This window comes from Phalaenopsis equestris, unplaced genomic scaffold (genome assembly GCF_001263595.1).
Source record: "Phalaenopsis equestris unplaced genomic scaffold, ASM126359v1 Scaffold000190, whole genome shotgun sequence".
Classification (NCBI taxonomy): Eukaryota; Viridiplantae; Streptophyta; class Magnoliopsida; order Asparagales; family Orchidaceae; genus Phalaenopsis; species Phalaenopsis equestris.
Window position 1 is genome coordinate 74,240 of NW_018164632.1, and position 15,099 is coordinate 89,338.

The 15,099-nt window shown below is 33.3% G+C and overlaps 1 protein-coding gene across 2 annotated transcripts in view; it reads right to left on the minus strand.

The window, feature by feature from the left end:
- The window catches only part of LOC110022432 (prohibitin-1, mitochondrial-like), an 18,675-nt gene extending 3,576 nt beyond the window's left edge, over positions 1-15,099 (minus strand). The window contains exons 1-3 of one of the 2 annotated variants that reach the window (XM_020721372.1): positions 14,928-15,099; positions 14,664-14,854; positions 11,918-12,034 (exon numbers count right to left, since the gene is read on the minus strand). In XM_020721372.1, coding sequence (XP_020577031.1) covers positions 11,918-12,034; positions 14,664-14,831 — 285 coding nt within the window. In that variant the 5' untranslated portion in view covers positions 14,832-14,854; positions 14,928-15,099. Of the gene's footprint in view, positions 1-11,917; positions 12,035-14,663 lie in introns of both variants that reach the window. The other variant, XM_020721371.1, reaches the window with a different exon arrangement.

The following is a 15,099-nucleotide window of genomic DNA, read 5'->3' on the forward strand; positions in this document are numbered from 1 at the left end:
TATATATATATATATATATATATATATACATATATATAATGCTAGAAATTAAATTAGTTTCAATGACTCCAAAACCATTAGGATACAAACTCCAAATCTGGATTCAACAGTCATCAATGTTCATTGAGAACCATCCGAAAGGATTCTAGATGACAACAGGTGCTATGTGAATCCTTTTCTACTCTGCATTCCTCATCATTGGCATTAGACTTCTCTAAGGCATCAATAACCATTTAGTAAGGGGTCAAAGCATCATCAATTTACAAGTTAGCCTTGGCCAGTTTCACAAACCTTCCAATATGTGGCGGTTAAATAGCTGTGTTTATAATGCAAGTTTTGGCAGGCAGCAACAATTTACCTTTGGTGCAACAGCATGCCTGCCTCACTCAAACTCAAGTTTGATAATATGCTAATAACAAAGTGTTCAAAGACAACCAACAAATCATTCACTCTTGCAACCTCCACCAAATTCAACCTCTTTTGACCATCACCTTTAATACCGGAAATTTAAGTTCGTTTTTAACTACTTGATTGTGTGGTGCTCAAAAGCATTTATTTTGGAGGTTTAGTTAGGTTTTCTATTCAACATTTAAGAGCATAAATTAAAACAGAACTAAAAGCTAGACTTGCAAGTTTAGGATTAGTAGAGATGAGTTGTGCAACCAGTAATATCCTACGATGTTTGGAGAGCCTACACCTCGAAGGGAGCAAATCGAAGATGATCAATAAGAAGACTTTTACAGGTTAAACCTTTAGTTCTAAGCCAAGTCTTCTAAGTGCAGGACTTGGCTGCCCATGTTCATTTTTTCCGGCTGTATAGCAATACCACCCAACTACACTGGTATGTTCTTTTATATTATTCTTATTTTTATTTACTTGGTGTATTTACTTCTGCTTGTGCACTAGCAGCCTTTTTTTTGTTAATGATTCCTTCTGTGTTTGTGTGAAAGCCAAGTTTTCATTTGTCAAACTCTTAAGGTAAAATTAAATTTCTACACAACTAAATAACTAAAACTTAACCCAAATTAGCCTTTAGATTTGTCTGATAGCGACAATGCATACCTACATGCATAGTAGCATCCCTAAAACCTTCAAAATGAATTGAAATAACTAAATAAAGATGAAATTTGTAAATTATTGTATTAGTTAGGAGCAGCACACTATTCATAGTAGGGTTGCTTGACCTATAGGGTCGATTCAAAGATTTTACTGATCTTTTAAATCTAAACAATAACATATCTTGCATCTCATTAGATCATGCTTCATGGATTTGACGCATCTGCGGATAAGTTGATTATCCTTTTTAGACAGGGTTTTAAGTTTAGAAGAGTTAGCCTTTAGTTTTATTTCTTGGCAGGGATCATACATACAAGTATCATTGCATTCTCATAGAATATATTCGAGAACCTATTGTGCTAATAGTTCTCAAACTAATTTTTATATTCTGAGATATCGTTTCCCTTTGTTATGATGTAAATCCTCAACCCCTATATTTTTTTTTTACAATATGGCATTGTAAGAACATAAATCTTAACCTTTTGCTAAAATAAAAAACTCAAAAAATAAAAAATCTAAATTTTCAAAATATAAAACCAAATAAATGATAGTTTAAATGTTACCGAACTTCTCAAAATCAAAACACTATTTTTTATCCTTTCAATTCTAAAAAGAAACATTTCAAATTGAATTTTCCCAATTAAGTTCCAATTGAGCAATCGTGAAACTTAAATGCTGGAATTTATAGACATCCATTGTCGTTTTAATTAAAAGTGTTTGTTCACTCATCAGATGTAGTTACCTATAAGAGCTTGCCTCTATAGGAAACATAAAATCCGGAATAAAATAAACTATATATCTTATCTAAATTAGAATAAAAAAACTCAAGTTTATGGTGGCTCATAAATATTAAAATCTTTGTCATTATTAAATATATTATAGAATGATATTTCTATATTTTGAGATAGTAGATTATTTTTAATGCCATACACTATCACCCTAATAAAAATATTCAAAGTTTGTAACGCAGTGCATTCCTTAACCCACAATAATCCCAATTGTAAGATTAAAAGCGAAGAGATTCACGCATATGCAACGTTCATGTAATGGATAATAAACAAGACCAAGGTCCTTACAATATTACACTGCCAAATCACCTCAATATTAGTGATAGCTCCAAATCAAATTAACACTAATCTCAAAATCCAAATGGATCCAACCATTCAATACAAATGATCTCCACTATTAGTCTTAAAGTCCAAAGATAAGGTGCTTGAACAAAAATTCTCTAATAAACCTAAATACCACAACTCCACTAACAAAAGGCTTTTTAATCTAATATGGATCTCAAAAATGATTTGTTTCCATTATATATTGTTCAGCTTGCCAATAGAACCAAACTATTGTCTGCCCACACTAGTATAAATTCCTCTCAACAGGAAGTTAAATTCCATGAAAAAGTTTTTTTATTCTAAGGAGAAGACTCTGCTAAGCAATCTCTCCTTTTGAACACACTTAATAACTTTAGCAAGTGAGGAAATTAAGGCAAGGAACTTGAGTAAGAGAGGAGAGAGAGACATTGGAGGTAAACATTGTGTGAATGTATGTTAGGGGTGTAAAGAGCCGAACTTGAGCGAGCCTAAAGCTTGTTTGTGTTTGGCTTGTTAGACATTTATTGTTCGTGTTCGGCTCGTGTTTGAAATAACTCGTGAGTAGCATGTTCATGTTCGGCTCGATTCAAACATATTTGTTCGATTTAAGCTCGTGTTCGAACTTGAATTTCAGCTCAAATTAAAATTTAAAAATTATGTTTTTTTTTTATTTTAAACATTTTCAAAGAGACAAATCTATACATATTGATATATTGTGTCGCAAGTCATGACCTATTGGTTGGCGTGGTTCACTGTAAGTCCCCTCAAGTCACGGGTTCGATCCCCAGTGACGCTGGGTTCTCGAATATTTAGGCACATAGCGCGGACTCTCATAATGGGGCCTAGCACATGGAAAATTGGTATTTGGGCCTCTGTCTTATTTCCTATCTTTTTTAGAAGTGTGGAGCAAACATAAAAATTGTGTGGAGCAAACATAAAAATTACTGCCTTATTTCCTATCTTTTTTAGATTTATAGTGGATTCTTAATAAAAGATTCTTGAATTTCCCAATGTGGGTTAAAACAAAGAGAAGGTCAAGCAACAAAGCGGGTGAGTCTCCTTAGGTGAGACCCTGAGATTACATACATACCACCAAATTCTTACATATTTACATAAGAAACACCCATGTCGTAGCAATGTGCGTGGGCTGTGAGGAGCGGAACTTTTGGGAAAATTTTTTGATGCATTTACATGGATAACACCCAATTCTTCTGTATTTACATATTTATCATCTTTTTTTTTATCTGAGGGGAAATATTTACATACATAGAATCCAATTTTTATGTATTTATATTTCCAAATCTAAATATTATTTTTTATATTTATATCAAACATATCATTAATTTAACTATTATATATTTTTTTAATTTTTATTTATTTCAAGCCAAAACGAGCCCAACACGATTGAACAACTTCTTGTTCATGTTGGGCTCGATTGCTTAACGAACAAATCAAACATAAGCTATTTACTACGTCGAACACGAGCTACTCGAGAACAAAGAGCTTTTTTGACAACCCTAATGTGAGAAATTTAGCAACATAATCGATGTAGATAGAATAAAAATGGAGAAGGCTAATAGCAGCCGATCAAAGAATATGAGAAATAGAGAATACAAAACAGAGAAAACAACACAGAGAACAAACAATGTCAAAGAATTTGATCTTATGTTTAGAGAATTTGATCTTAGAGAAAACAAAAACATTTATGCGAGCATCATGGAGTTCAACTGCTTATGGAATATGAAGAGAGATTTGAAGAAATTAAGTAGCATTTGGAAAGTCATGGCTTAGAAATTGAAGAGTCAAAGAACTAAACCAAGTCTTTGGTTCATGAACATATGGTCGGATCCCGCTCTACAATTTAATGTGTCCTTTGAAATTCCGTCAAGGTGCATGTACTAAAAAAAATACATCAACCCTCAAAATTTTTGAAACAAAATGAACTTGGAGCGTTGTTGGAAATACATGCCTGCCAGCAATGCAGTTGGCTTAAAGATGGTGACCCCCCTTATAGTGGGTTTGAGGACTTAACCATTAGAACAATTATTGGACGTATGACCAAGCTCCAACACTTGATCTAACTGAAATTCTCCTCTTTCATCCATCCATTACGGTATCAGAGCTAATGGTCATGATTTCATGTTGCTTGTTAGTCAAGTTTTGTGATTCATCGCTTTGTTGGATTTATTTGGTGAGAGTCCTTACATGTTGCCTTGATCTTTATTATTGTTTCCACAATCCAGCCCCCCAGACTCATACCTCTATCATATTGTCTCGTATTTTCTTCCTTTTAAAATATGCAAATCAATTTTATAGCTCTGTTATATCGATTGAGTTGGTATGAAGAAATATTAGTGGTTATCTAGTTCATCTTATTTGTTGTAATTATCATCTGTATTGCATGTTTTCTTTCTAACTTTTATAGCATGCTTTTTTTCCTTTGCATTTTCAAATTTCCTTTTTATTTCCATTGCAAGTTTGCTTTAATTTGCATACATTTTGAAATTGTAAACTTAATTCTGTAGGGTTATATTTTTTTAAAAGGAGAGTTGATGTAGGACAAAGAGTCAGTTTGTTATGCTTATGTAATCTTAACTATGTAATTTTAATTGTCCTTTTACTATAGAGAAATGTGTGTATAATTATTATTTGTTGAAATAAAAAATGTGTTGTGATTATAAATTTTAGTTTACTAGTCAAAAATGCCGCCTCACCTAAAGGACTATTTTTAAAGCAAGTCAAAAATTGAATTCACCTGTATAAAAATTTATGTAGGCGTCATAAGAAATATTTGAAAAGTCAAGGTGCAGAAATTGAAAAGTTGAGGTAATGAACTAATGCCATGGTTCATGAATATGTAGTGAGCACTCCTCTCTCTCCAACTCAATAGACATGAAGGTATTAAAATTCCATCATGATACATGTACGAGAAAAGAAAAGCCATGTAGACCCTCATAAACTACTGGAATAAAATAGACATGAAGTGTTGTGGGAAATACTATCTTACCAGGCAATGTAATTAGATTTGATGGTCCTCCCATATGATGAAGTTGCTAGCCTAAACATTAAAAAATTAAAATGTTTATTGAAATCATAATCAAGCTTCCGCACTTGATCTAAAATAAGATTTCTCCCACTCCATGCTCCATCAAAAGTGCGGTGGGGTTCAAGAGGTTTTAGGAAAGTGTGGTTGATATCGAAGTTAATCAACAACAAAATAGGAGAAGCAAATATTATAACTGAAAGCAAATATTATTACTGAAAGCAAATAAGCGGTTACAAAAATATTATAACTGAAAGCAAATATTATTACTGAAAGCAAATAAGCGGTTACAACTAAGACATTCAAAAAATAAAATACAATAAAACAACGCCTGAAAAAAATCTGAAATAACAACATACATGACACAGGCATTCAAACTAGGGTAGATCCTAAGGTGATGGTGGTGGTATTCAGCAAGGGTTTGGAAAACGCGGGGGTGGAAAAGACGGTTGTTTTGTCGCGTCGGACAAGCAAATAACAGGGAGTGATGTGGGAGGGTTGTTCGGTGTGATGGCAGTAAGAAGGAAGGGCTGAAATGGTGGCAGTAGCCAAGAAAAAGAAGGGCTGGACAACAGCAACGGCGAAGGTGGAGGGCTGCAACAGCAACAATAGCCAAGAGGAAGGGTTGGATAGAAGAAATCAGCAAAAAAAACAACAAACGAGTGCTATTCTGGGAAGTTGCAGCAATGGAGGGCAGCCAAAAGCGCCGTAGAATGGATGCGGGAGGAGATAGAGAAGATAATCACAACCTAGAGACCAAGATACAACCAAAGCACCACCTAGAATCCTAGGATACAGTCCTCGAAGGGAAGAAGAGACGCCGACGGCTATCCCAATATAACCACACCAAAAATTGCAAACCTAAAACATGAGAAGAAAATATATATGCCCTAGATAATTAGGATTGGGCGCACGGTTGAAAGGAAGCACCAAACCTAAAAAAAGTAGCCGATCGGCTCTCCCCTTGTCTGGACCGGTTGGCCTAGGGGTTGGAATCGAGGGAAGTCCCCACACACAGGCGTGCTGCGTCAGAAGCGGGGGACACTCCTACATTGGTGGTAGTGTTGGTTAAAGAAATGATGGAACTAGAAAATATATTGTTGTTATGACATGAAACACGCATCATGATTTTTGGGCAACTACTCTTTCAAGTTTCTTACTTTGTTGTTTGTTATTTATCCTTCCAATATGTAAATATTGTGCAAAGAGAAAATTATGATATACAAAATAATTCTACCAGAACAATTTAAAAAACAAAAATGAACGTAAAAGATGGAAAAATTCACTATTTCTTTATCCACATCTTTTATTCCTAATTATAATGGCAAGATCCACCAAACCATGTTAAAAATTTTCTCTCATACTAAAAGTCATTTACATAATCATTCTATGTTTTTTTCATCAATTAGTTCCCACAATTATGACAGTTTACATGAACATGTCATTAGTCAATATTAAATGTTAATTCAAAGTAAAACCTCATTGGTGGTACTAGTAACAAATAAATTTTATTGTTGCTTCAAGAAAAGAAAGTAAAACAGAATAAAAAAAAAACTAAAGAACATGCAACATATATTAGAAGAACAATATGCTCTGAAGCACCCAGGCAATCGATAAGAGTCAATGAACATCAATTCTATTTTTTCAGGATCAAGAGGGATGCTCACAAATTTATGGTGAAAGCACGAACTAATTGCTCATAGTAAATATTAAAGTTTCTAAATATAACTGTTTCATTTTCTCAAGCAATTTATTTAAAAATAATGCTTGGATAATAACAGGTATTTTAAAATATATATTTAATTTCATTTTAAAAAATATATAAATCACCGCTTTGGTAAGCAAGAATGTACTACATAATAGAAACCTTGAGATTTGGTAATTCCTGTTAAAATGTAAGAATCACCCGTTACTACATAGGAGATTGCGAGAAAAAATAAAATGAATAGGGGCCTAACTAATAAAATCTATTAAAAATTTGTTAGAGTGCAAATGAGATGCGACCAAAATAGATCTTAGTTTCAATTCCATATTTATAAAAAGTAACCTTTTAAGGACGTTTTATACATACTCTTACCTCCATTTAGTTCTTATTTATACATAACATGTCCAATTCTTCAGATTTACTCATATTATAACACCCTAATATTTTAAAAAGTCATAAAAATACTAGTCTATTTTAAAACAAGGGATTAGAAGAATAGTATATTATTGTTATTGGATTAAAAATTTGTTTTTTTTTTGTTGAAAGCATTATAAACTGAAAATCTTGTACTAGTTCAATATCATCATGTTGTGCACTTTAAGTTGAGTACTTGATGAGCGAATGATAATGTCAACAAGCATTAACTTTTCTAACTCCTTAACCTCTACTAAAAACAATGAAGTAGTCAAGATTTGTGATAAAGATACTTCTATGTTTAGGGAAAAGAAATAGGGGCATTTATATACATACCACACATTTGCTATGTAGTTACATATCTAACACCTAAATATTCATATTTACATGCCTAACACTCAAATCTTTAATATCATATCAAAAATATCACCATCATTACCTTTTTAAAGTTAAATACAACTTTTCTTGCATAGGTTTATGAAACTGGGATGTATAAGTGTAACTTTCAAACTTTGGGGGTTAGATGGGTAAATACAGAAGAATTGTGGTATTTATGTAAACCTCTCAAAGAAATAATGACGATGGATGGAAAGCACATCTTGCAAGATTGAGCATGGTGATTTGGCTCAGGCACTACAGAATTAATAAAGGAACTTGACAATCTTCTCCCTCCATACGTGATGATCAAATCTGCCATGGTCCTTAAACATTGCTTCCAATACCTTCAATGGACCATCCCTCCTCCAATTCAGCGAAATTTCCATGGTCAAGCACTGATGATGATTCATTGATAAGTAATGAGAACAGAACATCGTACAAAAATTTTTATGGATGTCGTATAGTGACAAGTGGAGGGTCCCAAGCCCCGGATGTGAAAAGTAGAGGGTTGTGTTAGGTAGTCGACAACCAGCATAAAATTTGTTGAAAAATCATGACATGAATTTTTTTGAGCCTTGTGTAAATGCTAGGGCGCCCCCTAAAAGCGATACGTTGTATGACCTAAAGACAGTGAAAAAGTTTGCAAGATCCACACATCGGCGCCTAGGAGGAGTGTCAAATAAGGGTTCTCACATTACAGATGGATGAGGGTAAAGAAGTTAGTTCATGAAGCTAATATTAGGATAGAGATCTTAAAATATAGACGCTCACATGTAAATTATCACAGGTAAATTAATGAAAATAATATCTATTATGGTTCATAAAAAGATGAATATCTTATGTACTCAAGAAACTAAATGGGTTGGAAAAAAGGCTAACGAGATTGTTGATTTGATTTTAAATTTTGGTATTTAGGTTGGAGTAGGGATGTGAATTATCTCGAAGATTTATTCAAATTTTGGCTCAAATCGCGATCAGATCGAAATAAATGAGCCGAGCTACGAGCCAAAATTTTGGATCGAATTTATTTTGAACCGATTTTGAGCCAACCTCAGCTCGATTCGAAATCAGGTCGTTAATATCTTACGGTTATGAATTTAGGGAATTTAGCTCGAAGAACGTTAATCGCTCAAAAAATTGATTTGAATTTTGGCACGGATCGAGATCGAATAGAAATAAACAAGTCAAGCTACAAGCCAAAATTTTGGATCGAATTTTTAAAAATGATAACTCAAGAAAAAATTTTTATTTGAGGAAATTTAAAAGAACATGTAGGTAAAGTGATAGAAGATTTTTAAAATATTTATGGTGGCTATGGTTTTGGAGTCATTTATGAAGAAGATAGAGTCATATTAGATTTCACTTTAGCGTCTGATTTTATTGTTGTTAATATTTTATTTAAGAAAAGATATGAGCATATTATTAATTATAAAAATGGATTCAAAAAAATATAAATTGATTATTTTCTAATGACAGGAGATTGTCAAGAATGTAAAGATTGTAAAGTCATTCCAACTAATAATTTAAGTACTCAACCTCGATTATTAGTTATAGATTTTAAAATGAAGAGTTGTAAAATAAAAAAATACTAGGAATAATTGTCATATAATTATATGAGAGCACCTAAAAGTCAAATAAAATTATCTTTATGAGTAAAATTCAAGATTTCAATATTTGGGATTTCAAGAAGAAACAAATTCTATGCTGGAGAAAGTAACAAACAGTATTAAACAAGTAGCAAATGATGTACTTTTAAAAGAAAATATTTCTATAAATAAAAATAATTGGTGGCGGAATAATAATGTGCAAGAAAAGATAATATATAAGAAATTATGTTATAAAAATTGGTTTAAATGCAAAATCTTAGACAACTCGGAAAAATATAAAATAGCTCATAGTGAGTCTGAGAGAACAATATGTGACGCTAAAAATTCTACTTTTAGTGATCTTCAAAATATATTAGATACTAAAAACGATGAAAAATATATGTATAAGTTAGTTAAACAAAAAGAAAAGAAAAGTAAATATTTAATTCAAGTAAAGTGTATTAAAGATGAAAATAAAAAAAGTGTTCATCTTAGAAAAAGACATTCAACACATGTGGGTGTTATTTTGATAAATTTTTCAATGAAGTTTCTGAAAAATATGATCAAATTTAATGATTTTAATATCGTTAAAATAACAAAATATTTCATTTTTACTGTCGCATCAGTAAAAAAGAAGTTGATGAGGCTTTAAAGAAAAGCAATGGTGGAAATTTTGCAGGATTTGATGATATCCTAATTGAAGTGTTGAAATATTTAAGAGATTTGGGAGTTTGTTGGCTTACTAAACTCTTTAATATTATTTTAAAAACTAAAAAGATGTATGAGTGGAGGAAGAATATTTTGGTCCTCATTTTCAAGGATAAAGGGGATGCACAAGATTGTGCAAAGTATAGAGAGATTAAGTTGATGTGTCATATTTTAAAATTATGGGAGAGGACAATTGAACATACGTTAAGACGTATTACAAAGGTTTCTTATAAACAGTTTGGATTTATGTCGGGCAAGTATACTTGGAAGCTATACATTTATTGAGAGGTTTGATAAAGAAGTACTGAGAGACTAAGGAGGATCTACATATGATTTGTATTTATTTAAAAAAAGCTTACCATAAGGTTCCAAGTGATATCCTTTGGAGAGTTTTAGAGAAAAAAGGTGTTGATATGATTTATATTGAAGTCATTAAAGACATGTATACTAGAGATGTTACTTGTGTTCAAACAGAAGGAGAATTGACCAAATATTTTCTTATTTGAGTTGGATTACATTAGGGATCAGCCTTAAGCCCAAATCTTTTTGCTTTATTTATGGATGCTCTTACTGACATTTATTTACAGGAAGATATACCTTGGTGTGTATGCTTTCGCTGATGATATCCTTCTTGTGGATAAGACTAGAGAAAGAGCTTAGAAAAAACTTAAATTATGGAGGTCTACATTGGAGTCTAAAGGCCTTTGTTTGAGTAGAACTACAACTGAATACATAAAATGTAATTTTAGTAGTGATAGCTCTAGTGGCAGAGTTGTAACTATGGGTGATCAAATCATTAAAAGGTGTGAAAGCTTTAGATATCTCGGGTTTATTGTTCGAAGTGATGGTGATATAAATGAGGATGTTATTAGTAGAATTCTAGTTGGTTAATTCAAGTGGAGAAATGCTTCGAGCATATTGTGTGATAGGAAAGTACTTCTTAGACAGAAAGAAAAATTTTATAAGATGGTGGTGAAACCTGCAATGCTCTATGGCATAGAATGTTGGCCTTTAAAAGAGAAGCATAAAACTAAGTTAAGTGTTGTCGAGATGAGAATACATAAGTGGATGAGTGGATTTACACTTAGAGACAAAATGTGAAATAAATATATCCATGATAGGGTTGGTGTAGCTCTAGCGGCAGACAAAATTGGAGAGAGTCATCTTAGATGGTTCCGGCAGACAAAATTGGAGAGAGTCATCGTAGATGGTTTGGTAACTTTAAAAGTTGACCATCTGATGATCTGATTAAGAGAGCAGATGTTTTAGATTTGACTTATGTTAAGAGAGGCAGAGGTAGACCTAGAAAGACTTGGGCTATTATATAAAAAATGATCTTAATTTATTAGAATTAAATGAAAATATGACACTCAATAGGACGCAATGGAGAAAAAGGATTAATGTAGCCGACCCCACTTAGTGGGATAAAGGCTTATTGTGTTGTTGTTGTCGTATAGTGAAAAGTGGACAAGCTTTGACTTCCTTTGTAGCACTCAACTTCGCATATTCTCAGTTTTATCCATTTTGATTTGCACTTTAATACATTAATTTTAGCAGGAAAATGCCAAGAGTTTCACATAGTAAAAGTATAAACAAACCACAGTTATATATAGTAACATGTGGATAACAAGATGGTACTTTCACGTTCGAAGAATTTAAAACATTTGTATGTTATATGAGTAATAAAAAGATTTAGGAAGAGATTAAGAAGTTAGAAAAGTTCTCGGGTTAAAATCCATAATAATAACATGATTGTATATTTCATGATGACTTGCTGCATTTCTTGCCCTATTATACTATTCGGTAATCATTCATGCTATAAATTAAGAAGTTAGAAAAGAATTCATGTTCTAACGGTGAGAAGATTTTCAAAATATGTAAGTTGGATGCAATGTTGTATGACTACAGCGTTCAAGTAGATAATTTCAAAACACACCATCTGAAGATCACGACTACCAGAAGTACTCTCGACAAGGTGTGGGCGAGCACGAACATCATAAATGATTGGCCTCTCAAACCAAGGGATGATCAAATGAGTTCCCTCAGGATAAACCTGTAGAAAAAAATTGTCATAAGAAAATAAAGAAAGATTTCAGAACTAAGATACAATTATACAAGTAAAATCAAAACACCAAAAGCTATTTGATCAGCCCAACAGATCATTTGCTCACAACCCACAAAGAAATGCAAATACATTTAAAAACACAAAAATGACCAAATGAATTTGCTTCCCAAAAAGCCCTCAATCGGAATAATGGTTTTCTTTCCATCCTGTGATTTATTGGACAATCGCAGTGTTCTCCTACCACAAACATCCAACAGATCCGCTTGCAGGATAGAATGAAGTGACAATACAGTTTGTATGTATCTCTTAAAAGCATAGTATGTACATCTTATCTTCTCGAGGCCAATGAAGAATGAATCAAAATGTGATTACATATATGATAACATAAGAATAATCTAGGACCTTCCAAAAATAGGATGCTGACGTAACTAGATTATGAAGCCATGCAAGAATATAAGAAAATATGCAAACACAGAAACACATGACAAGCACAAAAACAACCCCTTGAGTGTGCACACAAAGAGAACTCAAGGAGAAAACTACAAATACACTCAAACCCCGCAACAAGACACATACAACCTCCCACATCCACATCCACATCCGAACATAGATGGATGTCCGCACACGACTACATGCAACTATACACTCAAACCCCGCAACCATCCACATCCGCACATAGATGGATGTCCGCACACGACTACATGCAACTGCACTTTTTAAAGTAATAAAATGTAAGGAGTCAAAAATAATATTGTTTTGTTTTATCCAACATATTTTACTAAAGCACCTCCTCAACAAGTCAAGCCATGAGTATTGATGCCAGAACCTAAGATAGTGATCCATTAAGACAAAAAAAAAAGTGTAAATCACATCTCAGAATCAAGTCAAGATAGACAATAAAATGAAAGAAACTTATAAAATTCACAATAAAAATGCTCAAAATAGATGACAAAGAACAACTTTTCACATTAAAAAAATGCCGATTATGACCTTATCTAATGTGTTCTTTTGTTTTTTCTTCACACGTTAAGCCTGTCTTTATAACACCACAAGCCATACAATACAAAGCATTGTTGGCTTTGACCAAGCTCGCTCAATAGATACCAAGCTGAAATTCCCAAGTTTATCTTCATTCATGTAACTTCATTGGATTTTACACATCTTAGGAATGCTTCTTTACAAACATGTATAAATGTTAACTTCCAAAGAGAAATCAACTCATTACATCAAAAGACCGTTTTGTGTTATGTCATAACTTATTACTTATATAGCCCAATACCATTTCCACCATTTCAAATGTGAGAATAAGTTTGTTCACATCTTGCTTATCTCTTAGAAATTTTCGACCCAAACGAGTCTATCAGGAACCGCTCATTGTCTGAGCCTTAAACTTTGCAATCACATCTTGCCAAGACAAGACAAAATTTTCGATTTCGGGTGGGTATTACAAACACTATATTAGAATAAGTTTAGGTTTTAAAATCATATATAAAAGAATAGGGCATAGTATGCAATGTTTTCTTCACTCTGACCCACTCCACCCAAGACCGAATTGAAACTCACGATTTATATTTTCCATGTAAGATCCCATGAGGTCACCCATCCCAGCCATAACGAAAACATTCGAAAGGTATCAAAGATGGCTTTTTGCCAAGAGAAGCATCCTCCTTTAATTACGCTATTATAAGCACTAGCTTTTGTTTGGTTGGTCCCTAAATCACATGCTATACTAAAGGAGGTCATGCTCTGATATCAATTATAATGATCCTTGGCATACTATATAAATTATTGCTCGTTTTAGCCCACCCTGTCAAATATTAGAAGAAATTTGAGACTTTATCCTTTTTCGTCTAACTTCACTGATGCTCGTCCATCCTGAGTGCTCCATTGCAAGCACATTTAAGTTTGAAACTAAGGGAAAAAAATCACTCATTACATTAAAATGAATTTCCTAGCCTAAAGGAATCACTCTATTGGGATTTGGGTATTACAGTTACACCAACTTTCCCTCAAATTGTAGAAGAGATCAAGCTGGGGTGCCAATTTTAATATGCAAAGTATAAAACGGAAACCCAATTCTATGCTAGTTTTTTTTGTTCAAAATACTTATTTCTATTAAAATATTAAATATTTTCGTGAAATCAAGAAAAACATTATTTTAGGTGTTGCTAATTTCAGGCCAAGTTTGATTGAAAATTATATCATTAAAAGTATACATTAATGGTTTAGAATCAACTTAAATTAATTCATGTTGTCTCAAAATCAATTGGTTTAGTTAAGTTCGCTCAACTAAGACTGCAATTCAAACTCAAGTAAAATTCTAGTTAAATTGGCCTTATTATTATTATTATTATTATTATTTTGTTCTATGGACCGATAACAACTCATCAATACGGGCTTGCTCCAACTGGACCGATAACAACTCAATTCTCAGTAGTTCCCGCTCTCAACAGCCTCCACAACGTCGATAGCGATCACCGAGCACCAAGAACGGACTTCAACGTATCAAAAAAAACAAAACTTCCGAGCAATCAAAATATGATGCATGTAAATAAGCTGGTATCCAATATGATAGCACGCAGCAAGCACTCAATCTAAAATTAAATGCATCAGATACCTTGTCTTTGATTCCGTGAATGCGGTTGAAAACGATGGCCCGGTGACCACCATCGACGTTGTAGAGGCTGTTGAGAGCGGCGTAGACACCAGCGCCTCCAATGAGCGCAACTTTTACGAGAGTTGACGCCGCTCCAGCGTTCGGAACCCTAGCATTATTAAAGTTCATCTCTGCTTGCTTCGTAAAACCCCCTGAAATCACTTAAATTCACAGACGATGAACTCGCAGTCCAGTTTACAGCAACAAGAAGATCTAACCGCTTACAGAATTAGGAAAGAAAACAAAGCGGATGTAAACTGGCGGAGCCGCCGACGAACGGGAGAGGGTTTAGGGGTTAGACGACGCGCCGATCTCTGTGGCTTTAAGTGGGCATATTGTATTGGGGAGGAAGAAATGAATGACCGACCGTCCGATGACTTCGATCATGCAGGATGTT